The 27,388-nt window shown below is 40.8% G+C and overlaps 3 protein-coding genes across 3 annotated transcripts in view; 1 reads left to right on the forward strand and 2 right to left on the reverse strand.

Moving 5' to 3' along the window:
- Window positions 1-7,207, forward strand: part of ylpm1 (YLP motif containing 1) — a 41,415-nt gene extending 34,208 nt beyond the window's left edge. Inside the window, exons 25-38 of the mRNA XM_080882788.1 lie at window positions 2,017-2,050; window positions 2,332-2,374; window positions 2,632-2,696; window positions 2,807-2,881; window positions 3,004-3,059; window positions 3,149-3,257; window positions 3,501-3,632; window positions 4,749-4,819; window positions 4,933-5,030; window positions 5,110-5,240; window positions 5,336-5,409; window positions 5,509-5,592; window positions 5,738-5,905; window positions 6,030-7,207. Of these exons, the coding sequence (XP_080738914.1) occupies window positions 2,017-2,050; window positions 2,332-2,374; window positions 2,632-2,696; window positions 2,807-2,881; window positions 3,004-3,059; window positions 3,149-3,257; window positions 3,501-3,632; window positions 4,749-4,819; window positions 4,933-5,030; window positions 5,110-5,240; window positions 5,336-5,409; window positions 5,509-5,592; window positions 5,738-5,905; window positions 6,030-6,164 (1,275 nt within the window). The 3' untranslated portion in view covers window positions 6,165-7,207. The remainder of the gene's footprint in view (window positions 1-2,016; window positions 2,051-2,331; window positions 2,375-2,631; window positions 2,697-2,806; window positions 2,882-3,003; window positions 3,060-3,148; window positions 3,258-3,500; window positions 3,633-4,748; window positions 4,820-4,932; window positions 5,031-5,109; window positions 5,241-5,335; window positions 5,410-5,508; window positions 5,593-5,737; window positions 5,906-6,029) is intronic.
- A 3,561-nt stretch (window positions 7,208-10,768) lies between these two features.
- Window positions 10,769-15,399, reverse strand: LOC308397070 (uncharacterized protein; the record flags this gene model as incomplete). Its single annotated transcript, XM_080882789.1, has 12 exons — window positions 10,769-10,888; window positions 11,044-11,148; window positions 11,311-11,439; window positions 11,655-11,750; window positions 11,853-12,047; window positions 12,133-12,218; window positions 14,125-14,206; window positions 14,314-14,363; window positions 14,470-14,563; window positions 14,694-14,801; window positions 14,968-15,146; window positions 15,228-15,399. The coding sequence occupies 12 exons, from the start codon at window positions 15,397-15,399 to the stop codon at window positions 10,769-10,771; spliced, it is 1,416 nt and encodes a 471-aa protein (XP_080738915.1).
- A 2,744-nt stretch (window positions 15,400-18,143) lies between these two features.
- Window positions 18,144-27,374, reverse strand: LOC308397176 (jun dimerization protein 2-like). Its single transcript, XM_080882976.1, has 4 exons — window positions 27,249-27,374; window positions 19,482-19,699; window positions 19,062-19,166; window positions 18,144-18,867 (listed from the first exon to the last, which is right to left on the reverse strand). The coding sequence occupies exons 2-4, from the start codon at window positions 19,674-19,676 to the stop codon at window positions 18,676-18,678; spliced, it is 492 nt and encodes a 163-aa protein (XP_080739102.1). The 5' UTR covers window positions 19,677-19,699; window positions 27,249-27,374; the 3' UTR covers window positions 18,144-18,675.
- Between the last annotated feature and the right edge of the window lie 14 nt (window positions 27,375-27,388).

The raw sequence follows: 27,388 nt of genomic DNA on the forward strand, positions 1-27,388 counted from the left end.
TTTTATTTACCATTTAATAACCTAGAAAAACTGACTGTACCTTCAAATTTCATTAGTGAGGTGGTTCAAGAGTAGGGCTGCCACAAACAATTATTTTAATAGTCGACTAGTCACCGATTATTTTTGCGATTAGTCGACTTATCAGATCGTGCATCAATTGGATGTAAAACGTACAGCTTATTGCACCAGCAGCATCTGCTCTTATATAACTATCATTACCTTACAGCTTTAAGTTTAAGGTATGTGCTCTCACCGGCTCTAGTGAGCCTAGCCCCCGGCTCGCTATCGAGCTAGTGGGTAACAGACGTCTCCGAAAACGTCGGAGCGCTTTTGAAAATATGTGGTGTCTTGATAAACTGAGCAGATATTTGAGGCTTACACAGCTACATTCTCGCCTGAAAATATGTTGAACGTTTATTTTGTGACCCAGAAAGAATAATAAGAGTAATATTAAAACTAACTAGCTGCCGCCATTGTTGAAAATTGAGCAGGGCCGCGCTATGAATTCTGGGACACTGCTTCTTCTTCTTCGGAGTTTAACGGCAGCTGGCATCCTTGAACATGCAATGCTGCCATTTTCTGTTTCAGTCCGTTGTTACACTCTTAAATACTACTACTTATTCCTGCGTCTTTTGGGATCTTACAAAGCCTCAAACGACACGTCGACTATTAAATTAGTCGTCGACAATTTTGATAGTCGACGTAATCGTGACTAGTCGACTAATCGTGGCAGCCCTATTCAAGAGCAGGAAAAGACACAAAACAAGCTGGTGTACTTCTAGTGCTGGTTGCATAAAATCTGTGCCATTTCAAATACAAATATTAATTTCAGAATCAGAATACTTTATTGATCCCTAGGGGAAATTATTTAGATTTGTTTTCATGCGTGCAACTCCGATGTCGCACAGATGTGTGGTGAATCCAGTTATGACAGTCTTCAAAGTTTCTCTTTCTCATATCTAGCTCAGATGGGAAACAGTCCACTCGAGCCATGTTCCCACGGCTTCATTTGGTTTAGGTGTGGTGCTGCCAGGATAGGGCGTGCAGGAAAACGGGACATCCACTTAATGTCCGATCAGACACGCGTGACATTTGTGTTCTCACGTGCACGTCCACCAGGTAACATCTGGAAAAGTTTGCATTCAGTTAAGCAGGGTGTGTAATCACGTAAAAGATCTGTATTTTTTAATTCCATATATTATTTTTACTGGAAAAACGCTTGGGGACACACTGAAAGCGGTAACGCAGGATGAGCCAGTGGTTTATCAAGCTGTTAACACTTGGCTGCGTGCTCCGAGTACTTTGAATAGTACTTTCTGACAACTCCACCCTGCTCCGGCAAGCCCAGAGTAAGCAAGTTTAGCTCTGGGGCACAAGTGACACCGCCAGACAAACATTACTGTAAAAGCAGTCATAACTAGACATACCTCTCCTCTAAAATACACAGACGACTTATATCAGGCTGCAGCGGAGTGGCCTTACAGAAGCCTGTGTTGTCAGCACTGGAAAAATCTTGTGGCTATAGCTGAAATTTAAAAGTATGAAGGATTTTCAGACTGTTTATCTTCCACTGGGGAAAAGTGAAAAGGGAGAGAAGAAAGAATGAAAGAGAATCAATCATTACAGCGCAGTAGATGTTTTTTATTGGCAATATTGTATCGATACAGAGAGACCAAATGTCGTTATTTCATTTAGATAAATGAAAACGTAAAAGGTGATTAACACATTGTAAAATAGCAACACCTGATCAAGTAATTCACTGAAAATGAAGCAAGATTTAAATTTTCTCTACACCCTTAATCGAATAAGTGGATGGATGGGACAGTGAGTGGGTGGATAACTGCGAAGTTATATCTTCTGGTCAAAAAAAAAAAAAAAGCACAGCCTCTGTAAAAAAAAAAAAAAAAAATTTAAATCGAAATGAAGCAAAACAGTCTGCAGTTTATTAGAGGATGAAAATAATTCCTAGTTACAGCTGCTCTAATTAATCTAATTCTTTTTTTCATATCTTTACAGCTCAGTGATGTGCTGGTCCGACAGAAAACATCAGGTAAGCATGCTTGAGTGGACGGAGCGTTCAGGTGGATTTTAGAGCCTGGATTTCGGGCCACTCTTTTTATCCGGTCTCTCATGAATAACCATGCTCAATTAGCGGGTTGTCTGAAGCAGAATAAGTAATGCTGGCTGAATGGCGAAGATGCCTGAGGAGCCCACAAGTGGTTAACTGCAGCTTTCAGAAAGCTCCACTCATATCTTATGTTAGAGCATGAGGAAAAGCAGCGGCAGTTTGTGCTGATTTTCTTTCCGTGTCTTTTGTTTGTTCCCCTCAAGGCCACACCATCTGCAGCCAGATCGTTTACAGGAAACCTCAGCCGTAAGTTTGTTTCTCATGTACACAAAAATGTCGTCCGCTGTACAGAATGAATCGAAATATTTGATCTTTAAGTGTGACAGTGCTGCATGTGCTTTTTAACGCCGTCATTTAACACTTAATGTGAGCTAGACCTAATCAAAAATAGATCAGCCGGGTGATAAATAATACCACACACTGAATCCCTTAATACATGCTTTTATCTATGTATTTTTTTTGTTTTTTCCAATCAAAATAAATCCCTTCTTCTTGACATTTAGATGTGATTTTCCATCATCAGCCAATATCTACCAAATAAGATACTTTAAGACATCTGCTCACCACAGTATGTATCACATCTATGTCTTTAACCAATGTCAGCATCATGCTTTGTATCTGTTCTGCATTTAACTGACTGCAAAATGTTTTTGCATTTGCTTGTTTTTTTTTCCACAGGGGATGAAGTGGTCACAGTCAAAACTCCTGCATTTGCAGAATCAGTTACAGAGGGGGATGTGAGGTGGGAGAAAGGTTGGTGTGTATAAATATGCCACAAATGACTGACCGTGAGAATAAGCCGAATATTGGTGGTAAATGTTCAACACATGCGATGCATGCTTTCGGATTGATTGTTTTTATCGATTCATTTCCAGCTGTGGGCGACTCCGTGTCAGAGGATGAAGTGGTTTGCGAAATCGAGACTGACAAGGTGTGACAGAGGAAACGTGAGACGGTCTATTTTTGGAGGGTGGGGGTGTTGTTAAAATTACGACAGATTTCTTTGTCTTGTGCTTCCAGACCTCGGTGCAAGTCCCCGCTCCTGCAGCCGGTGTCATCGAGGAGTTACTGGTGCCTGACGGAGGGAAGGTAGAAGGAGGAACGCCTCTCTTTAAACTCCGGAAAGGAGGTTTGCCTGTTTATTTTCAGTAACTTGAGCCCAGTTTACAATACATGGGAAAAATCAAAGACAGAACATGTAATATTAGTTCTATTTGGTGTTTAAAACATGTGTGTTGCAAATTTTGCTGTGAATGTCCTACGGATGAGAAAAAAATCGGATTTTTAATGTTATGGAAATTGGAAGCAAAATATAATATGGCAATCATTGCACCTATACTGTATTTGTCCTTCTCTACTTCTTTCTTCTCAGCTGTTGCTGCCAAAGCTGCCCCCTCCCAAGCTACAGATGCACCACCTCCAGCAGCCGAAACCTCTCCTCCACCTGCAGCCCCAGCTGCCACTCCTCCAGCACCACCACCACAGCCCGCCCAACCCAAGCCTGGTGTGTAGTTTTATGTAGTTGCTGACTGTGTACTCATGTGTACCTCTGCATCTTTTTAGGTTACAATTAGTGCTGTCAAAATTAACACGTTAACACAAGTTAATCCGCCATCACGGTCAACACGATTAAAATTTTTAACGCATCTGGAGTGCAGAATGACTCAAAATCCCTCAAATGTTTCTGTCAACGCATTTTGGGCAGGTTGTCCAAGTAGAGTTACCTTCGCACATGCGCAAATGGGCAGTAGATCTGGTGGTGACGGGCAGCTGAACCAGTCAACTCAATATGGAAGATTATAAACGCACATTGGGCTTCTAACACGTCACCCAGCTTGCGACAAATCACTCACGCAGCATCGGGGGCTCAGTAAGTCTACCTCGGACATATTGACTGACACAATTGTCAAGTTGCGACAAACTGCAGACGTATTAACATAATTGAGAACACGTGCTTTACAGAGCTTTTGTTCCTCGTTTTAAGGACTTGAAGTGACTCCCCAAGAGTGACAGAGAGAGTTTTTTGTTAACATTAATGTTCAAGATGTTCAATAAACATGTTAAGTGTGTATATTTTCCCTTTTTTCTCGAGTCTGTTTGCTCATGCAAAATGAAATGCGATTAATATAGAATAAAAATGAATGATATTTAATCATGATTAATCAAAATGAATCCACAGTAACCTGTGTAATGAATCTGATTAAACATCTTAATTGTTTGACAGCACTAATATATATTAGCATATAGGTTTGTTTTAAAAGGTGTATTTCACAGGAGAGAACCTGTGCTAAAAGACTGAAGAAAACTATTCCAATTCTCTTTGAATTTAAGCACACATTCTTTGTGTCTTTCTGCATTTACTTCATTATATTGCATGAATGTCAGTTACAAGCTTAAATATAAAGTTGAAAAAATGTAATTGCAACCAGGCTATTGATCAAGTAAATGCGATTAATTACAGAAAATTGTACGATTATCTAGTTAATTTTTTTAAATCTATTGACAGCACTAGTTACAATCAATTCATGTTGGCTCTCACACCTTTGTTTTACAAGAGCTATGTATTAATCAATGAATGATTTTTGTTTAATTATTAATATGTCTTTATGTTTTTACTTAGTTTCTGCTGTCAAACCCACTGTTGCAGCTCCAGCCCCCACAGCAGCTCCAGGAGTGAGAGGAGAAAGCAGGGTAACACACTCGTTGACACAACATTTCATATATTCCTCTGTTACGTCAACGTCTGTAATAATTTGGCCTCAAAATACAGCAGCATAACGACGACCATTGTTTCCCGTGTCCAGGTGAAGATGAACCGCATGAGGCTGAGGATCGCTCAGAGGCTGAAGGAGGCTCAGAACACCTGCGCCATGCTGACTACCTTCAATGAGGTAGACATGAGGTGAGCATCAGTCCAGATTTTTTGAGCTGTACCTAAGGCTCCCGATTTCCATCTTTTTCTCCAATGTTCAAAATTTCAGCAACATTCACGAGCTGAGAAAACTCCACAAGGACGCCTTCTTAAAGAAGCACGACACCAAACTGGGTTTTATGTCGGCGTTTGTTAAGGCTGCTGCACACGCTCTGATCGACCAACCAGCCGTCAACGCTGGTAAGAACACACAAACATCTCCACTCTCACACACTCAAGCGGCCAACTTTACTGATTAAAACTTCTTTTTGTTATTTTACAAAATGCTTTTGCAGTTATTGATGACATAACCAAAGAGATCGTCTACAGAGATTATGTAGATATTAGCGTTGCCGTGGCCACTCCAAAGGTATGAGATTTGAGTCTCTGTAAACTGTTAGATCTCTTGACTCCTTCAATTTTTGCTCCAGGTAACATGGATCAGACATTAACCAGGTTTGACTTTTAGGGGCTTGTTGTACCTGTGATCCGGAATGTTGAGACCATGAACTTCGCTGACATTGAGAAAGCCATTAATGCTCTGGGAGAAAAGGTAAATGATGAGAGACAGCACAGACGTCCTAGAATCATTTCGTTTTGAACCATTTCATCTCACTGGGAAAAGCAGTCTTTCAGATATTTGTTGTTCCTGTGCACCCCTGAATAAATGAGTAATTCCTTTGCGTTTTGTTCCTCAGGCTCGTAAAAACGAGCTCGCTGTCGAGGATATGGACGGAGGCACTTTCACCATCAGCAACGGTGGCGTGTTTGGCTCCATGTTTGGCACGCCCATCATTAACCCACCGCAGTCTGCCATCCTGGGCATGCATGGCATCTTTGACAGACCTGTGGCCGTCAATGGCAAGGTGAGAATTGTGTTAACTGATGAAATACAGAGCTCTTCTTTCTTTAAATTATAATCCTAGAATCAGTATACAGTTTTTCATATATAATATTTTTAAGACTACTAACTACTGTCTGCTTTGGCAGGTTGAGATCCGGCCCATGATGTACGTGGCATTGACGTACGATCACCGACTCATTGACGGCAGAGAAGCCGTCACCTTTTTACGCAAGATCAAAGCGGTGGTGGAAGATCCAAGAGTCCTGCTCCTGGGAATGTGACGTTTCCGCCACTAAATTCTTATTTAAAGATACTCGGCTGCATAAAAATGAACTCCACATCACAGAAAACGCACAAAATAGCCTGTACCACTATTGTTTTTTACAAGTGTTGATACTACAGGGGCGTACCGGGGTTGTGTTCCAATGCTCATTGCACTTAAATGCATGACATTACCTGTAACGTATCTGTCAAGTTGCCTAAATTGATGAAACTAAAAGTTTGCTACTTTGATCAGTAATTCTTTTACGACGTTTGAATTAATCAAATGGAAATAACTTCAAAAACAAGACAAAACTCTGGCTTTAACTCCACATAAGCCTGTCTAAAGATGCGTTATGAAGCCTTCGGATGAATGAAGCGGTATGCAAACTCACTCTCATCACAGTTGTATAATCATAAAACAGAATGGCTTTTCCAGACAGCAGCTGCTTGCATAACATTTCCCCCCCGCTTGTTAATTAGTGCTCTTGCGCCACTTTTTCCACAGTAGGGCCGAACAGGGATAATTCAGATTAGTTCAAGATGTTGATGTTAACACAGGTTTCACAGATTGCTTTGGTTAGACACTGTAACCGGCAACAGCCTGGAGAAAATGAGTCAGTAACCAGGAAACCAGGTCTTTGTATGGAACTTGTGTGTACAGCAGTGCCATGCCTTTAAGTCCACATCAACTCTCTGTTTGACTTGGTTTAATCATATTCCTGCCTGTCCTGTGTTGTATATAGCGATCTAGTATAAACTTGCCTCGCTCACTGTTGTCAAGGTTACATGCGCTGATCCAACTGTTATCAGTTATTTAGTAAAACAAACGAACATTTCATTTTTGTTCAGCAGAAACTGTACATAACAAAAACCTCATGCTTTTTTACCTAGATGCACACAATTTGTTACTTTATGAAAAATATGTTCGAAGTAAAGTTCAAAGTGCACAATTTGCAGGTTTTTATGCTGGAACATTCATTTTCATTGTCCAGTCTCGTATATGAAATGCTTCTACTTATTTAAAGAAACAATTTCAAACATTAAATCTCTTGATTTATATGTACTGAAACTTGTCTCACACTTTTCTTCTTCATGTTCATACATAGGTGTTCTATTCTCCTCATGCTATTTTCAAGAAGTCTCTGAAGAAGTCTAGTGAATTATCCCAACTTTACTCCTGATCTTTCAAAAAAACCCTTGTCTTTTTGCAGATGAACTGGACATTACACATTCACATTCATCTCCTGGAAAGTCTTTGTCTCTTTTTAAAAGGTCTTGGAAAAGCAATGCCGGCAAAATAAAAGCAGAGCGCCGAGGTAATGGACGTCTTTGCGGCCGATCTTGGCTAAAACATTTTATCTCGTGCCAGATTCTGTTTCGCTCCCCGAATTCTCTGCCGCATGTGAGTTGTGTGCCAGCAGTGGATCTTCAAAGCCTCATTAGCCAGCCTGCCGCTCAGCTCTTGAGAAGCTCCAAATAATGGGATCATCTCTGACAAAGTCTTGAGGGTTGCTTGGCCCTTTCTCCCACTTCACAAAAACAGGCTCAAGTGTTTGCAGCTGTGTATGATACCTCTTCAGTATTTCTGTTTACTTTAATAATCACAGGGCACAATGGGTCCTAATGTACGTCTTTGTTTCTCTGCCAGCACCTACACAAATGTCTGAACAACACTGTTTGGAGGAAAAACACAGAATTCATTACGCGGGCACAAAAAACCAAAACATTACATTACCATGAGAATACTGGAGGTTCTAATGGGCCTGAATACAGCAAACAATGATACAAGAGCTCCTTTAATTTAATTATTTACTTTTATTACCGCTCAAGATTCCATTAGCGCTTTTGAGATCATGATAATTGGCAGCGTATGCCAGTGGGTGCATAGATATCTGAAGGGCCTGTTGGCAGGTTTTATGTTTCGTCTTCAAAATTTGGCCAAATCTGTGAATTTCCAATGGGACTGCTCAATAAGACGTGGGTTTCAAGTCTTTGTGTCCATTCAGATGAAAGATGGCCCATTAGAAATTGGCAGCTAGCTGTTTGTTTTGATTAAGCCACATCAGAGAGATAATTTACCTAAATTATTCTGTTATTTTTTTTCTCGCTTTCAAAACAAGCTCATTGTGGCAATACTGTTATATAAAGAATTATATTTTAGTCCAGCTGAAAAAGTACATTAAGAGAAATGTGTCCATTACTGGACAGCTGATTTAAAAAGCTGAGTACACTCTATGTACAGGTTTTTTGGGAGCAGTACTGCATAAAAGATTGAAGCACTTAAGATGTTTAGTTCAGTTTAGTTTTTTTTTTTTTCAGTTCATCCTCCAGTCTTATCGGCGAAACCTCTGATTGGTCCCAAATTCATTTAGCATCAATGAGCATGACAGAAAAGCCAAACTGAGCCAGAATCAGTTAGAACAAGAAGACAGTGTCCTGTAAAAAGGAGTGAAAGCCTGAAGCCCACAAAAGACCTGTGGCAAGTTCTTCATGTTGCTTGGAACAATCCAGCTGCAAAACACCAGATGCAGGTAAACTGTTTGTTAATACAGTTTATGATTTTTGTGACTTTTTTCTAGGTTTTTTTTAAGCAACCTCACACTAATGCATGAAAAATCTACTCTTTCCTTTCTGCTGCTCCCTCCAGGGACCTCCACAGCTGATCCCTTACTCTCAGGTCCACATTCCTGCCTTTGCTACTGCCTCCTACCTTCTAATACACTTCATGCCTTTGTTGCACTTGTTCCTAAATGCTTTCACTTTGCAATAATACCGCTTATAGTTGATGGTGAAATATCTAGGAAGGAAGAAATTTCACAAACTGACAAGGGCATCCCGTTACAACACCACACTTGGATTCAGTGAGCTCTTTAGAACGACCCGTTCTTTCACACAGGTTTGCAAACGTAGACTGCAAGGCTGGGTGCTTGATTTCATGTGGAAAAGGACTGAAACCCCCCTTAAATTCAAAGACGAAGAGGTGTGGCCCAGTACTTTAGTCCCTATAGTTTGCATACTGAAGCATACAGATGGGCTCAAATTTGGATTCAGTCTGGATCTGGATTCTACAAAACCTGTTTCAGCAGCATTGACAATAAAGCCCAGGTGTTGACATAGAGGTCAACATTCATGTTTAGGAAGATCCAGAAAGAGTGAAAGAAGCACCAACCAAAACAGACGGTGGTTTGCTGACACCTGTAGCTCATCTCGTAGACAAATCTATGGAACTGTTACTCCAAGTTTCTTTGTAACACATGCCTGTTAAAAAACTAATAACTGGGGCTCCTTTCACTTAAAGGTTTCAAAACAAAGCTAAATCTCTGATAAAATATTCAAAAGAATAATGATAATTAAACTGTCAATTTAAAGGGTGACGCATCTTCTGATCACCCATAGTTGTATCACAAAAAGCCGTTTAATTGTGACACAAAAAGCCGGCGCAGATGAGACCGTGCGTTGTGTCATTGTCTCCTCTGTAGCTGCATCTGGAGCCACCTGGCAGAAACCGATAGCGCTGCTCGATATCGCACCTTGAGACAATTCAATTCTGCACACTCTTAATAATAATAGTAATCCCATTCGGCAGGGCCTGCATAAGTAATGCTCTGCATGCATATTCATAAGTGTACCGTTTCCTTTGCGGGCCATTTCATTCAAAGCTAACGAATGTGGTGAAACAACTGGCTCGCATCTGGCCCTATTCTTTGTGTCGCCTCTGTCCTTTGATATGGACCCCAGCTCTTTTCTTCTTCCTCCTCTTGTTCTGTTGTCATACCAGAAGATTATTTTGGATGGAGAGAATGAGGCAGAGGACCCCGCCGGCCGAGCCACAGCTCACAGCACTGAGGTTAGTGCAGCTGGTTGATGTCACAGGTTCAAGTGTACACACTGAAGTGGACCGATTTGGATTTAGCTAAAACTGTGAAAAAATTGCGAAACTGTGCTTTTAGTTGAAAGTTATACTAGAAATCAATGAAGGAACTACTGCATATTAAGGAGAAAATCAAGTATAAACTCCAACAACATTTATTTAAAGATGTCAACAGCCCTCCCAAATCTTCCTGTTAGTGATACTGTGTCTCCACGTCTATGACAGCTCAGTCAGCTGACTGCAAAAATAGAGACACAGTTTAAAGAGAACCTGACATTATATTCATGGCTGACAGACGACGTTCTGAAGATATTTCTCAGTTAGTAAGTGTTTAACTTGAAACACCCCTGATTACATTTAAAGGCTTACTTCACACCCCAGACTGTTTTTAAAATGGATGTATGGATGAAACAGGATGCAAAGCAGCTTAGTTTGAGATTTCACAATGGGACATCACTAACCAATGACAGCACAGTGCCTACGTCCATCATTTATATACAGTCTATCATCCACACATAAAAAACAACCTCACTGAACTCTGTGTTCAAATGAAGACAATAAAAATATTATTGAAAATACTGCGGGGTAAAAAAGCCCAAGTTAAGATGATTCTGTCAAACTTGGATTTCTAAATGAAAAGAACAAGAAAATAAACTTTTTTTATTTAACCTCAGTGCTGTCCAGGTTTTCAAAAACCCAGGCAAACTAGAATAAATGAACTGCATTTGTTAAAGACATCATCAGGGGTCATCATGTGCTGCTGTTTGTGTGTTTGCAGACTAACCTGTACACTATGGTTGCCGTGCAGTTCTTGTCAAACTTCCTGACCAACCAGCCAAGCTGCTGTTGATCCAGAGGTATGTTAGCTTCCTGCATGTGTGACAAGTTCAATTTCCCAATCGCTCATTCACGCAAGAGTGGGAGCTACAACTTACTAAGTTAACATTCTGTCATAGATTTGCTATCGTTGCTCATGAGGTGCATTATTACATTATCACTGCAGCATGACAAACCGTTAGCCTGACCTTTACAGCCTTCCTGAAGGCAGAGGTGGAGACTTTCATGGTTCCCTCTTTGTCCAGAGCCTGGAAGAAATCCATGATGCTCTTATTTTGCTCTTCAAAGAACTTCTACGGAAAAAAACATATAGAGAGAGATCTTGTTTTACAGTTGAAAGCATGTTAAAGAGGCTGCTAAGACTTCTGAAGTATGAACTGAAAAAGCAGAAATGATTTTATTGATTTTCCCATCTTTTCCCATCACCAGTTTTCTCAGCCTTCTTGACAATGTACCTTAAAGATCCCAAGTGCCAATAAGTTCTTGGTGACGGAGGGCAGAATATAATACTGGAACCGCAGAGCAGGGCGGGTCACGCGGGTTTCTTCCAGCAGCTCCACAAAGGTCTCACAGACAAGCACACTCTGCACTCACACAGTCACAGACATATTATGATCATATAATATTGTGATTGTGTATCTAATTACTTTTGGGGGCTTGTGTACAAAAATGTACTCCACTGCGGTGGTGTACAGAGGCAAAATTACAACAAATGCGTCATTAACCAAAAACAGACTGTAAATTAAAACAGATACTACTTTTATTTACACCTCAGCTTATATTCTTTCGCGGCACTTACAGAAATATCGATCTCCTCCAGTGCTGATTTCATGTTGTTTTTAACCGTTCTGAGCAGCGTGGCGGCTCCGATTTTTGTTATGGGGTTGCGAGAGAGCTGAAACGCACACGCAAAGACCAAACATGATCTCAAATTCATAGGGTGCAATGACGTTAAAATCGTTACAATGAAGTATTGCTGCAGGAGTCTTTTACTCACTTTGAGAACCTCGAGGGTTTCGTTGGTGGCCAGGCCCTGGCAGAGCAGCCTTACAGCTTCATCGTCCACACAGTTAATGCTGAGGTCCAGCAGCACAAGTGTGTCATTTTGTTGCAGCACTTCAGCCATCAGCTGTACCTCTGGACGGCCAAATCCACTGTTCGACAGCTGGAGCTGCTTCAGTGTTGCGTTTACCTGAGGAAAGAAAAGGGGGGAGAGAAGGTCAGCAACGAGAGTTAACAAAACTGAACTCTTTGCTCGAGTGTGTCATTTTAGTCACCTTTAGACCAGCAATCAGAGCCGCATTGCCACGTATAAGAAAGTGATTCCAGCTCAGATTTAGGACTTCAATACCGATGTTCTCTGCTACAAGGAAGTGAAATACACATTTTTACAAAGTCACAATACATTTGAGACTAATCTACAAGCTACATGTAAAATTTTCTCAAGTTCAAGAAATACTTTAGGAATACTTAATACTTTACTATTAAGTAATATATCAGTGGGTCACATTTCTCTTTTATAGGCCTGCTTGTTTGTTTTCATAATTACTTTAGTTTAGAAAGTCTGTACAGCAGCCAATCCAGGACTTCAAACTGCTGAAAATCAAATGCTGCCCAACCAAAGTACATCTGATCATCACACGGAATAAGATGAAGTATATAGTATTTAGTTCTTTATGTTTTGTTGATGCATTTTGATTGCCTGCTAATTTGCTCTGCTGGCTTTACTTCTACTACCAGACAGCCATTGCTTCAGTTTTATTTCTTCCCTACTGCTGACGAGATATAAATTCAAGTTCGAGTTCAAGACCAAAAACAGTCAGAAAATTAAAAAATGTGTTATTTTAAAATCCCCTTTTTTTTGTTTCAGTTCTATTTCTTATTTAAATAGTAGCTGTATGTATGGAAATGTATGTAATGTATGTAAATATATAATGTGACTTTTTACCGGTAGTTAAAATCACAAAATGAACCACCTGCAATACTTCCACAGCCCACCAGGAGGCTACAACACCCACTTTGAGAATCAATGCCGTGCAGCAGAATTTGTCTTTTTCTCTAAAATACGTAAACTACTACAATGATATAGTATAATATCATAAGGGCACACTGACTATATTTCATAATGGAAGGAAACTCAACAACAAGAACAATAATGCTCAAACAGCCTTCACAGTATATCTACTAATAAGAAGCTATAATCCTCAGCTTTTTAGCAACTTTCTTTCCCTGACTCTCATTGCATGATCTATAATATTCTTTGTTATCACTACAGAGGTGTCCTCCCACATGAAGGTTTATTTATACGGTGCAAAATTGCCTCAAGGTACTTCCTATCTTCACGGAAACAGGGAGGGGGTAGCCATCAGTGGCAACTGATTGTGGGTGATGGGAGAGAGAGCACAACTCGCAGAGAGAGAAGGCCGAATCTAATGACATGCTGAGTGCTGACAAGGTGAGCGGAGAGGAAATGCTCAGTGGATCACAGGAAGTCACACAGCAGTTTGTGCCTATAACAAGTAACTAAGGGATCCTTCTGAGTCACCTGATTCAGCCCTAACTATAAACTTCATCAAAAAGTCAAATCTTAAAAGTAGAGAAACACCAGAGAGTGAAGAGTGAAGTTCTCTATTAGGACAATATGGTACTACACCAGCGGTCCCCAACCTTTTTTGCGCCACGGACCGGTTTATGCCCAACAATATTTTCATGGACCGGCCTTTAAGGTGTCGCGGATAAATACAACAAAATAAAACTAGTACTGGTACCGAAAAAAAGAACATTTATTCATAACACACCTGAAAAGCCCAAGGAAAACCAAGTAAACGATAAAAACGACAACAAAATAACGCTGAAAACTGATAAAAACCCTGAAAACTATACATTTCACACCTGAGCCTCAACTCTCGCGGCCCGGTACCAAACGACTCACGGACCGGTACCGGTCCGAGGCCCGGGGGTTGGGGACCGCTGTACTACACGGTCCATATTGTCCTAATACGGCCTGATTATTCAAAATGCTGTTTGTAAGGAAAACAATTTTAAATTCTAGACTTAACAGGGAGCCAATGCAGAGAGAGAGAAATTTACAGCTGGATGTTCCAAAGTGAGGATAGCTTGTTTCTACCCTAACGCTTAAAGCCCAGATGCTATTCCAAAATTGTCAAAAGCTGCTTCATCATTAGAATTTCTAATTTACAAAAAATAAAAGTAAAGCTTTGCATTAATTTGAAGGATCTAATGTGAACAGAAATAGAGATGATCTGTACCTAACATGACACCCAAGTCTTCTCCTCCTGCATCGCAGATGCAGTTGTAACTGAGGTCAAGCTCTTTGACCACAAAATCATTCTGTTAGATAGGAAACAAAATTCTGAATTGCAGCTTAAAGCATATATAGACGTGACACATATAGACATGTGTAATTCATTATGCGGCATTCGGCAGTCTGCACTCACCTTTAATGCTTCTGCCAAGCATTTAGCTGCAGCGTCACTAAAGTCATTTTCTAAGAGAACAAAGGGAAATGAGAGAATTACCTTCTTCATTTCGCTGCTGTATTACAGTGATAGACAGAAGTTCATGTCAGCATAGCTTAAGACTTGGCTGAGCACCTGAGAGGTTGATGGATTTGAGCTTACGATTGTCTGACAGCATTTTGGAGATAACCTCTGCTCCTTTAAGGCCCAGCTTGTTGTCAGAAAGATTCTGAAGAAAAGACAAGATTGAGATTTTTGTTTTTTAAATAACATTAAGGCCATTTCTCTTGCACATACAGCAAGAGGATTACATCTACACAAAACTGTAGTTTTGAATGTGATATTTTTAAAGTCGTTACTAGACTCTGAATGCTGATGTTTTCAAAAAGCATCGCCATCAGATACTGTGTCCCTTCAGCCTGAAGTGAGTTCCCTTTCAACTCGAGGTGGGTGACTACACCGTGACTCTAAAACATTAAAAAATAAATTAATAAAAAATGATACAATATTGTTTAAAAAGTACAAACTCATTTGAAATATGTTACAGACTCATTACATGACCAGAACTTGATCCAGCATGACCTACACCATCTTAATTTGGGGATTGCATGAATAGCTAGAAAAAAGGATTACTTTCAGAAGGATAGCCAGAGCTTTGGCCCCCAGAGGTCCCAGCCCATAGTAATTCAGGTCTAGAATAGCATCATCCAAGTGGCAGAGGATGTAGGAAACAGGAACGGCTCCTGTCTGCTTGCAGGCCTTTAGATACACGTCTGATGGGGACAAATTCAATCTCCTGCTGGAGGTGAAAACTGAAATGAAAATAAGAAGACGTGACGGGTAAATAAAAAACACATCTACTATTACGGAATTGTTTTGCTCCATGAACATACTATCGTCTTCCAGGTCAGTACTGCATTCATCATCACTGTGCCCTGCTTGGCCCTTAGTGAACTTGATTTCCTCCTGGGATCCTCTGGACAGGACTGACTGAACAGAGAGCTGCTGCTTTTCCTCTTGTGAATTGGACTGAAAATCCACACTGTCTTCATGGATGTTATTCATCACGGCACAAGATCCTGACAACCTCAAGTGTATGTTTGGAAGACAACATAAGAGGAGCAGACAGGTAGGATTCACTGCTGCAGGCTATTAGACTGTTTAAGCAACATTGTGTAATTTTTGTAAACTCCTGTGCACTGCCACTTTCTAGGCTTTAGCATCTATATGAGTGCAAAGAGCTGCACATGAAAGTCTTTACACTGAATTTATTAGGGATGTGCATGATTTACAATATTCAGATGAGTTCTATTTAACTGCCCTACAATAAAAGAAGAAAATGTGATCAACTATGCAAAGTACCCAGACTCGACCGACAAAGTGAGATGAAAGTCTAAACATGTACAGATATTGACAACTGTCAGAAAGGTTATGTGTGGCACCCCTTCAAAAATATATAAAAATGGGGCACAATTAAAGCTACCGAGTCTACCACCACTATCCACAGTAGCAGAGAGCACACTGGGCTGTGGGCAATCTTTAGACAACAATCATCAGTGAAAACTGAACTTAATCTTGAAATATCTTTGCATGAAAAACCCACTCCTGGTATTTCCATCAGCTTAAATATTCAGACTTCCTGTCTTCCCCAACATTTAAAAATCCTGGAAACGCCCCTGGCTATGCACTACTTCCATGAGCAATGTGAACCTGATAGAGAAAACTGCAGAAACAACACACGGATAGTTTTACATGAAGTTTAAAGATCTACTGAATTTAACATGACTTACTTTACAGCGCATTTATTTAACAGTGAGGTAGAAGAAGAGCTGCCAGCTAACTAGCTACTACTGCATTTTATCAAGCAGTTAACAGTTAGATCAGCAGAAGAGGGGAAACACTGTTTTATTCGGAATTAAAACAAATACTTACTTTTTTTATATAAAATCCTATTTGTCAGACCTTTATTATTGTTCATAGCAGAGGAATAATCCGCCTACCTGGGAAAAAATTTGTCGTTTTCTAGTGTTAAGAAGATGATCCAACGGCTGATCAGGAGAAGGAAAGTTATGAAAGATCCGAGGGCGGCCGGAAAATTATCGATAAAAACAAATGAAGCACACTGGAAACGGCCATTTCCATCTTTAAAAAAAGAAAGAAAGAAAGAAAAGTACCCTATATCAATTAATAATGGTTTAAAGTATGGTAATAGTGAAGACTTTGATTCGTTTATATAGATAAGCACTAGATGGCGCTGTTCACCGTAATCCCTATCGAGATGAGACCGGATATGGTTGTAACGTGGGAGAGACCAATGACTGTATAAAGCACTCCTTTATACAGTCAGACTACCAATTCTACCAAATGGGGTAAAATATAACCACAAATATGAGTTGTTCTTTTATTGCAATAATCTCCCGCACCCTTTTTTAGACGTGTTTTTGCTTCTTATTACTAATTGTTAACACTTAAGTGCAAAGGCTGTAGGAAAGGATCACCACGTATTTGACTCTAATGTTCTCACAGAGCTTTGATTTGATTTTGTTTATAGTAGACACGCATGTGGGTATCCTGTGTATCCTTTTTATCCTGTGTAAAATGTTATCGTCATGAGGTTAGAGTGACTGATATTTGACTGTGGACTCTTGTGCGCTAAAGAACTCATGCGATAAATCTCTGTGTAACCGTGGATAAGGATTAGTTTCATTGACCACATTAAAGCTGTAACTAAATCTGCTTTTTGGCATCTCAGAAATCTAAGTGAGAGATTATGTGTCCCAGCAAGAGCTAGAGAAGCTAGAGAAGTCCATTCATGATTTCACTTCTTTGCTAGTCAGTTCATTCTTTAGTTGAAGTCAACATTTTCTCAAGGCAATATGTCACAGTGTCCTTTCCTCTCTGACCATGAAAATCTAATTAGCTCATCCTTGAGCTCAACTGCATATTTGTGCTAAATTTAAAGAAATGTCTTCCAAGTGTTTGTGAGGTATCATATTCACAAAAAAAAAAAAAAGAGAGTCCGTTCTAATAAATATACTAATAAAATACATGTTCCAATAAACACCAGACTTGTAAACAGTAATAAAGTACTAGGATAAATTCTACAATGAAGAGGCAGCCAGTGATCGTCAGCAGGTACTGGGGCGTCTGCTGTCGGGTTAGTTCTGTGCCGTCTGTCATTTCTCGCGGTGAGCAGTGAACAAAGGGATTCTATGTTAATCAAGGCTCGAAGAAATAAAAGCATGAGTGACCTTTTCAGAGTTGCGCAAACAAAAGTAAAGCCCTGACTTTGGCAATATACTGAAGAATAGCGCTGAAGAAAACGTGATTGCACAACATTTGGTATTCTGTAATTCTAGTGTCATGACCGGCTGGTGCAAATTCAACTTCAGTATATTGCAATATTGCATTTTTACAGGTGTAACGTAATGGAAGGAAAACATAAAAGGTCTTTCTTGTAGTTAGAAAATAAAATTTAATCTATTCAGGATATCAGTTTATACATAAAGAGAGATGCAGAACAGACACTGAAATACTGCTCAGCTGAGGAGCCTCTACTCCTTTTCACAGCTGTTTGACAGCGCAACATGACAGACTGCAAAGACTGAAAGACAAATCACATCAAGTGATTCACAAGCATTTCATATATGTTTATGTATAGAAAGCAGTATAAAACAAGTACAATAATGGACAGACAACAAGTCCAAAAAATAAGGGTGTAAACATTTTGTGTATATGTGCTTTTCATGACGCCAGCGTCACCACAAATCGGATCAACCGGTAACTGCCATCGTCGAGGCAGGGTATAGAAATAAACATTGAAAAAAAAAAAAAAAAACCTCTACTCCATTTGGTGTATCTGTAATGAGTATTTTATCCTAATAACTCTACACCTGTATATTTCAGCTAGCATACATTAGGAAAACTGCAGAACACGGCACTGAAACAATGCCACACAATCTACGCAGGGCTTTTGTAACAGAGCACCATAGTGATATTAGTGTGTTTCCTCAGCGCTGTTTCCAGTCATACTCTACTGTTTCCATTGGTCCCTTTTTTGTAGAGATGGTTGAAGTAACAACGAGGCACAGCGGGTATCAACAACAACACTTAATGTGGAGATGAACCTGGGTATTTCCAGTCTTCCAATGGACAGAGCCAGCTCGTGTAGCAGTACTGAGGAAGCCCCACAACCTCAGATCTTTGGACAAAGTCTCCAAAAGTCTCCAGCTTGGAGCTCAAGTGCTTCTTTAGAAATGTATTGCCAGTTATGTTAACATATAAACGGCAGCCACGGTGGTGCTAGTTTGGGCTTCAGGAACTTCCCTGGTTTCTCTTTTTTCACTTGGTTTCAGAGGACAGCTGCTCCAGCAGTGGGTTGGCCTCGCTCTCAGGTGTTTTGACGCTGTCGGTCCTCACGATGCATGTCGGCCGGTGGAGATTGAGCATCACCATTAGCTGCTGCCTCTCCAGACGGAGCTCCTCGATCTGGGCTTTCAGCTCCGAGTTCACCATTTCCAGACGTTCCGATTCCTGGACAAAGGCATTCAATTAGTACATACTACTGGAAAAAAACACCTCACAGAGGACAATCTTACGCTTAATGAGTTGATATTGAAATTTGAGGACAAAAACTAATCTAACCACAAACATGAATAAGTGGTTTGAGATCATGAAAAATGATTTTGTTCTGCTCTTCAGCGTGCAGTGCTGAATCATGAACTCACCCTTTGAAGGAAGTCAGTCCGTTCCTTCTTTTTGTTTCGGCATCGTGCTGCAGCAACTTTGTTTTTCTCTCGTCTTCGTTTCCTCCTTTCTTCATCTTCATCCATCTGCAAATACAAAGTATCATTAATATTAAAACAGAAGAGGTTTTTACATTTTACTGTTCTTATTTTTCCATTTCAATCACAGGTTGTACAAAAAAGTGGACACAGCCACCCTGAGGTTACCCCTTGGCTTACTGATTTGAAGCCATGAGTTTGACACTTTGGCTGCTACCATGTCTTCTGTTTTTGTGACCATACTTGGGTGACAGACAAAAATGACTCTTAATGATAAAACGATAAAGCCTGACTTGATTGGCTAATACTCCCATGACATTCACGTTTCACACACTCTGTTTCCTCTTTTCTCTTCCTCCTCACCTCTGTCTTGATGGCCAACGGCCGTTTCCCCAGCCTGCCCAGGAAGTGCAGCGGAGACAGCATGGTGCCCAGCTGGCGGAAGTCAGCCAGCTTGAGTTGATCGGTGAGCGTGGTGGCCGAGATGCCCGCCAGTGGGCCCAGACTGGGAAGGGAGCCCGCCGCCAGCGAAGGGTCAGGTATCTGTCCCGGCATCATGTCCAACCCGGCCACCACCGCCGCTGTGGGAGGGGAGGGGAAGAGGCGAGGGGGTAAAGAGAGGAAGGAAAAGAGAAAAGAGGAAGAGGGGGATGATTAGGATGAGAGTCAAGCCTAAAAACAACTCGCTGACAGTGAAAATTCAGCTTTTTTTTCTCCACCACAGAGAGAAGCATAGTGCACACACCTATTTTAAATACTTGAGTCTGTAAATCTTTATTTCTAAAAGAAGAAATAATGAAATTAATTAAAACAAATTTTTTTAAGACTTCATGGTGCCAATACTAATATTTTTTCTATTTAATCATAATGCTTTGTTATCAATTTCTGCTCACTTTCACAAAGGAAAAGAAATATTGATTATAAATACTAACTTAATTTTTTTAAGTCTTCCAGCCCACTACCTTATATCTGATCTATCCCTGCATCTGTACTGATAGCTACGGTTTTATTCATACCAAAAACCATGTCATGGGTGCATGCATTTTTCTTTGGATTCCCCCCCCCCCCCCCTTTCTGACTCCGTTATGATAACATAAACATTTATACTTATTATACTGCAGCCATCTGACAGCATCTTTTGTCTTATTATGATGTTATACAGCTTGCCTTTGACACACTCGTTTTTCACCATTTTTTGTCTTCGTCATCAAATATCTTTGTAAATACTGGCTGCTGTTTCTAAGAATGATTTCAAAATGATTGTGTTGACAGCTGTGTTATCTTTTCAGTAGGCAGCGGGTGAAGAAAAGAAAACACAAAAACCCAAACACACTCACACACACACACACACACACACACACTCACACACACACACACACACACAGACAGTGTAAGCAGCGACATACTCATTGCTGTAGCTTCACATGCAAAAGGAAGCAACGAATAAAACTTTTCAAAAAGCTTTTGAAGCTTTTTGATCTAAAACACAGATCCATCTTATCTTAACTATCGTCTTTTACCGTCAGATAATTTACAAAGAAGTTTTGATCTCTGTTCATTTTTTTTTGTTTTGTTTCCTCATGAAAAGGTTTTAAAAGTTATGAAAAGCATTTGTGCCAAAACAGAGCTGGGTAACACTCATGCATTCCATCACCACCCCTCTTCCAACAATTTGGGGTATTTTGGAGGGTTTGACCACAGTACTTTTTAATGTAATCAGGCAGGAATGAAGGACAGAGGAGAAAAAGCAGCATTCACGCAGGCATAAAGGAAGTGGCTGGAGAATTAAGACGTCTCTCTAATTACTGTAAGGCAGAGAGTTGGAAAACTTCTGATGGCCAAATAAAAAACAAATGCTCCAGATGAGAACAGTGTAACATGAACCGACTCTACTCTGTCCATCCCTGCGATCTCTGAGGAGAGGCAAACTGAGACCCACTGACTTTACTCTTACTGTTCCGCATTCGAGCAGAAAATAAAGGCACCCAAAAAATGGCAATTGTAAGCAAAACACTGGCAGACTATTTCACCTTTTCAGAGGGAATTACAAGTAGATCTAATCTATTTGACTAAATTCCTGCACACCTGATACTTCAACTTCTTTGGGTACACTGACAAAACATAGGCTCAACAGCCAAACTTGCAAATGGTATCAGATGGTATCAATGCAACTTTGGCGTTAACAGTTTAATTCACATTTGCTTCTTCGGCATTTAGCCGTAGCCGAACCTCCACAGGTTAGGCACCAACTGAACAAAGCACCTCTCACACCAAACCAACAAAGACGTGTATTGTGAAGTGCTACAAAAACAGCTAACTTTGCTGGTGGGTAACTAGCTGACAGGCTGACTGTATTTAAAGTTAAAGTAGTTAAAGTTTTTCTTTCATTGCTACCCCTTTTTCGCTGGGCTGAAAGACTTTCTGTATTACAAAGGCCATGGAAGAGGTAATGAAAAAAGCAGGGTTATGTAACTCTATTCTAACGTACTCCACCCTATGCATGGGCTGGTCCCAAAGTGTTTTTACAGGCTCACTAGAGTTTACTGTCGTGCATGGCGGAGACCGAATCCAGCAATCAATATGAACCTCTGAGATATATATGAACTAAATAAATCAAATTATTTTGTCTGTCTAATTTGCACTAGAATTCATTCATTTAACCATCTGCATCAAGTGTAGTGCAGAGGTCAGGTCTAAAACAGCCCTATAACCATAAATTTGTTAAGCTAAAACTTCAGATCACATTTAAACTAAAGATGCAGTGCACGCACAGTAAAAATAAGCTAATCTTGCTAATTCTTTTGATTTTTCAGAAGTCTGCATTATGTATTAAACCCAAGGACAAGTTGATGTGTGGAGCCAGTCCCTCATGAGGCATTTTATTACTTAAATCCCAACTGCCCCCTCTCTCTCGCCCTATGTATACTCCCATTTACACTGCACTTGGCAGCAGCCTGTTGTTTTTGCTGGAGAGGAAAGGAACAAGACAGCCCTGGTTTAAGAAAAAAAAACCCTCAGACAAAATTCCTCCTCTCTGAAACTCACAGGAGTGTTGTAGTGGAGTGGAGGGTGCCAAAGCCAACTCGTTCTAAAGAAAGAGTGTGTAAGAACAAGGAAATACAGACAATAGTAGCGCTGCACAGCTAGTTGCTGATCAATAACTTTAATGGAATTCAAAAGACGGGATCCAAACTAAATTCCGGATTGAGAGGAAAGCCACAAGAACTGAAGCTTCTTTTAGGAATTACTGAGCAAACTGCTCTTAGAGCCAAAATAGAGTCTAATATCAAAGTTGGCCAGACAGTGAGGATTGGTTTACAGACTCAAATTAGGCTCCAACCTGGACAAACAATTTTTCAAGGGAAGCTGACATTGAAGAAAATATGTTAATTCAAGTATAATCTTATTTTATGTCGATTGGACTGGCTCAACACACCCTAGTGTAACCTAACTCTGCACTGTTAGATACGTTACAAGGAAAATCCCCCATTCCTCAGTACGGCGTGTTGAAACATGCAGTTGAAGTCAGCTCTTATATAGACATACACAGGCGCTGATTATATAAGCTTAAATAAATCTCACATTTGACTGCACAACATGAGATCACACAAATCAAAAGTGTGCAGAGACAGTTTTTGCCAGCAGCCTCTAGGACAAAGGTGAAATGATGCATAAAAGAAGATGACTATCAGTAGGAGACGTGAAAGTTGAGTTATACACCATTCCACACAATTAAGCTCCACTGTAAACTCTAACACATAACAGGCACTCAATGTGTCTCGGTTCTGAGTTAAACATGACTTTTAAGTTGAGTTGAGTAGAAAGTTTGTTGTGTTTAATCTGTTCCGTCTGCCACACAAGTGTCTAAAAAAAAATCCCCGTTTGCAAATTCAACACCCATTCAAGCCTTAAGACATGAAACCTCACAGAAGCTTCATCTGTACAACACAGGGAAAGTTTGCTGATGCATGTCTTGCGGGGTGTAATTATACATAAAAGCATGAGTCAAAGTGAATTTTACATTTTTCAAAAAAGAGGGTACTTTTCTCCTTTTCTTCTGTCAGCAGCAGCCTGCAGCCAAAGATTAGTGGTCAGCGTTTGATGATGCAACGGCCTTACTGTGCTTTTGCAGTCGAGCAGAAAAGCCAGTGCCACAGCTTTTAGGTCCACTGCAGCCTCGGACAAAGACACCTACACAACACCAGCAGCAGTGTGGGCACCGCTAGCTCACTGAGGGGACGTGAGCTGAAGCCAAGGGCGGTGAACGGAAACATCACGTATTAGCTATGAAATATAGGTTCTGGCATTAGCCCAGAGCCAATCTAACTGCATGCGAGTTAGCTGAAGGTGTGTGCGTGCTCACGTCTTTTGCTAGGCCAAATGTGTCCATTTCCTGAAAGCAATTAGAAGTACCAAAGAATTCAGGCTCTTATAGACCAGCAGCATGACTGGAGGCCCCGTTATCCTCATTCTTTTTAAAGACTGCCTGAGATGGTCAGAGCAAGGATACAGGGGTTTTCATAGGCTACTCATTACCTGTACATAATACTGCAACCACTATGGCAACTGAAAACAGAAGTCAAAACTGCTTGCATTACGGGAAAGACATGCATGCTTCCCTTGATGCCATTTTGCCACCATTTGTCAGCACACTATTAGAGTCTAATTTTGGATTATTAAGTCGTTGCACGGGCCACACACACCAGTGCACACCTTGCAAAAGTGCTTCTACAGCTCCAAACTCAACATGAGCCCTGAAAATGAGCAATGAGCATAGAGGCTGTGGCCAAGGAACACTCTCAATCTCCGGCCAAGGTCTAGGAGATCATCATTACCGTCTGCACTCAGTCAGGCTGTGTGTTGAGTTACAGCCTTTCGCAATCCTCTGAGGAAACCAGGGAATTTGGCACCAGCTTTCCTCAAGAACAGGACAGTCCAAATATACAGTGTCAACATTCCTCCAAGCCCTCATTATATTTTCATTGGAGGGACAGGACAAGACGCAGACATGGGATTAATAGGTGCTGGTCTGATGGAAGATGAGTGGAAGTGATTTTTTTTCTTTTTTTTGGGGGGGGGTATTCTTGTGGGTTAAATAGCTGCCGAGACAAAATTAACTTTACCAGAAATTCCTCTTATGGAATTGACTTAATACTCCCAAAGCAATTCAGTCCACAGCTAGTAATAGCAATACTTTTCCTTTACAGTTTGGAGTGAGTGGGATGGAGTGCAGCACATGCAGAGCTTATCTTTTGTTGAAATTACACAAGAGAAGCCCATTTAACTGCTGCATTTTATTGCAGACTTTGACCTGAGAACGACATTTTTTCCAGGCAAATCCAAACACTAAACACCTGCAGATATGCACAAAGCATGCAGGCTGTGGCTGCCATCATTCAAACATTAGTATGTGATCTTTGGCTGTGTTCCTGCTTGGTCTGCTTCGTGCCATTCAAACAGTCGCACATCTATATTCTGCATCTGGGTGGTCCTGGTCGAGTTATTATAACGTTACTATTTTTCCTCCATGCTGTAAGTCAAGATTAGACTGTGCATGGCACAAAGCTTAGGCTTGGCTCAGACACGGATTAAAGGAGTCAAAATGCAAAATGCTGGCAAAAGCCTTTTTAAACGTATGGATTTCACATCTATGACAAATCCAAGACAAGTCCTGTGCAATCTCTGACAACATGATATTGGCCAACCAAGTCCAGAAAATTAGATTTAATGCTGCCTGTTGAAACAATCTCAGTTCTTATGTAACTTGTGGTTGTCACTTTAATGAGGTTTCATACTTTGTCCTCTAGTGTTTCCTCATCCGCCTCATGTCAAGCATACACTTGTACAGTGCAGACACTGGAGCGATCAAACAAGCCGTTCAGTGCTTTTATTCCTCTCAAAGACTAGAAGCTAAAAGGTTTATGTTTAGCTCCACATTTAACACAAAGGGTTCCATTAATCTTTTTTTTTTCTAAAGGGTCCTTTTATAAGAAACACCAGTGTTTCTCTCAGTAACACCTTTGGACATGTGGCTGTTTGCTTCCACAGTTTGCATCTAGTCTCCTTGGCAAAAAGGTTTTTACAAACCATGTGGAAAGGCTTATGGGGGACTACAATGTGATACTGATAATGTGATACCCATAGCAGTGAATGGCTGCTCCCCCAGCATTTTAGTATTAGCACCACTGAGCCTGGCTGTTGCATAGTTGGCTCGCTCGCCTGCAATGCGTCTGCTGTCTATTGAGTGTACTGAGGTGCAGCTTGGCAATTCTAGCTCTCCAGAGACACACTGGAAGGCATTTTTACTTAAAATAAACTGTGCGCCCACGTCCAGCCTCACAGCCCCGTCGGCCCCGCGCTGCCTGTCGGCTCGCCAGCCCTTCCCCATTAATCCACTGCAGCGTTCCATTTATGCAGAAACCATCCTACGGATGTGCCCAGGCAGGCACTGGGGCATTTAAACCCTCTGCAACATGCTCATTCACTTAGACCCACACAAACACAGACACAGACACAAAGGAAGCATACAGTATATAAAGAGCACACACGAATAGTTTCCCCTGCGTGGCATATAGCTGTACGCTGCACCCGCTGAACGGTATGCACCTCCATATAGGAAAAAGCTGAACCTATGAACTTGCAAGTGACAACCATCCCCTACCAATCATTTTTCCAATTCCACGATTGGCCTCTAACCTTGAGGTCAACAAGGGCAGATAAGCTGGCCTGGATACAGTTACATATACAGTAAATCTTTTTAGAAGAAGTTGATAAGGGCGTGTTTTTCAGTAGCTCACACCATCAGCAAGAGGAAAACAAACAGTCGCTGTAGTAAAAAAAAAAAAAAGTCAAGGGTTGGAGTATGTTTATCTGATATGCAAATATACATCTAAGCACCACGCGCGTGCACACACACACACACACAACCCCCACCCCCCTACACACAAACAGAGTTTCCTCTCAGCTCCCAGAAAACTATACTCAAGCATTTGGGGGCCAAAGCAAAGACTACAAATGTAAGCCAATAGGAACACACATTCTTGGCTGTACTCCCATGCTCCCAAAGAAATCTCACACTTCATTTGCATTACTTATATTTCACGGTGAGCTAACAGCACCAAGATATTTTCTTCTCAAGAGAGCATCTCTGATAAATCGCATCTAGATTTGTCTTAAATTGATGCAACTTTGTTTGGAAAGTTTTACAATCTCCAATGGACCCCTTATTTTGTTGTTAAAATGTCATGTTAAAGACAGTTTTTAAGGATCCGACAAAAAAAAAAAAAAAAAAAACACCTTTTCTCTCGTTTCCCCCGTTTTGTTTCTGTTTTATGTTATTATAATGTAATAACTTTGGGGCTGACAAACCAAACAGGAATAAAATAAATAATGGGTGTTAATTCTGCAGACCTGACCTGCACGTCTTATCTTACAGCTCCCTGCAAAAATTTTTGCATGGAGAAGCTGGACTGGACTAAGAGTCCGATATTAACGCCAATGCACAGAATGACTGTACAAAAACTTTTCAGACACATGTTTGCTGAAAGTGAAAGGGTACAGCCTTGCAGAGCCATGTAGCTCGCTGTAACAGGCTAGCGTAGCTAGCGGTTAACTTTGAAACTCTCAATGAGTGTAAGCCGTTGCATAACTGTCTTCAGAAAGCTAACCGACGCTTGAGTTTAGCAACACAGAAAGGAAGAATCCCGAGATGAAAATACACCCTGACACAAGCGGGCTATAATTTAGCTAACGAGGCTGTAAATAACGAGCTATAAAGCGACAGTTGCTACAACAGTTGTAACAACAACGGGCTTAATGGTTGCGGACGCAACAAATTGACTTCTGCGGTAGGAGCACGGAAAACTTTAAAACTGTAAGGAAACTAGGACTTTCTCGAGCAGCTGAGTGACAGTAGGTTTTAATATAGGAATACGTACATAAATGATCACGGGAATTTGTAATACATACCGAGGAAAAAATGCACTGTGGTAAATGTCTACAACGTAGTAAAAAAAAGTGTGAGAAAAATGCAAAAACACGAAGCCTGGCATTTTAGCTAAATACGAACACAGAAACAAAGACTAGGAGGCAACGGCAGCACATATCTCGACGCTTCGCTAACACACTTACCTGTTGTAGGTCCAAAAAAATCCGCAGTATTAGGAGGACCGTGTGGGAGTCAGGAGTCGGATGCGGGGTTTTGGGACTAAGTGAGGTCGTTGCATCAGCCCGTTTAAGTACTGAACTCGCTCAGGAATGCGGAACTGCTG

The sequence above is a fragment of the Rhamphochromis sp. 'chilingali' genome (genome assembly GCF_963969265.1).
Source record: "Rhamphochromis sp. 'chilingali' genome assembly, chromosome: 5".
In the NCBI taxonomy this organism is placed as follows: domain Eukaryota; kingdom Metazoa; phylum Chordata; class Actinopteri; order Cichliformes; family Cichlidae; genus Rhamphochromis; species Rhamphochromis sp. 'chilingali'.

Excerpts from the sequence above, each read along its gene's own strand:
- LOC308397176 (XM_080882976.1), bottom strand. The coding sequence starts at position 19,676 with ATGATGCCGGGACAGATACCTGACCCTTCGCTGGCGGCGGGCTCCCTT. Across the intron at positions 19,167-19,481 it reads CGTTGGCCATCAAGACAGAG|ATGGATGAAGATGAAGAAAG; the intron begins GTGAGGAGGAAG and ends TTGTATTTGCAG. Across the intron at positions 18,868-19,061 it reads GGACTGACTTCCTTCAAAGG|GAATCGGAACGTCTGGAAAT; the intron begins GTGAGTTCATGA and ends GCCTTTGTCCAG.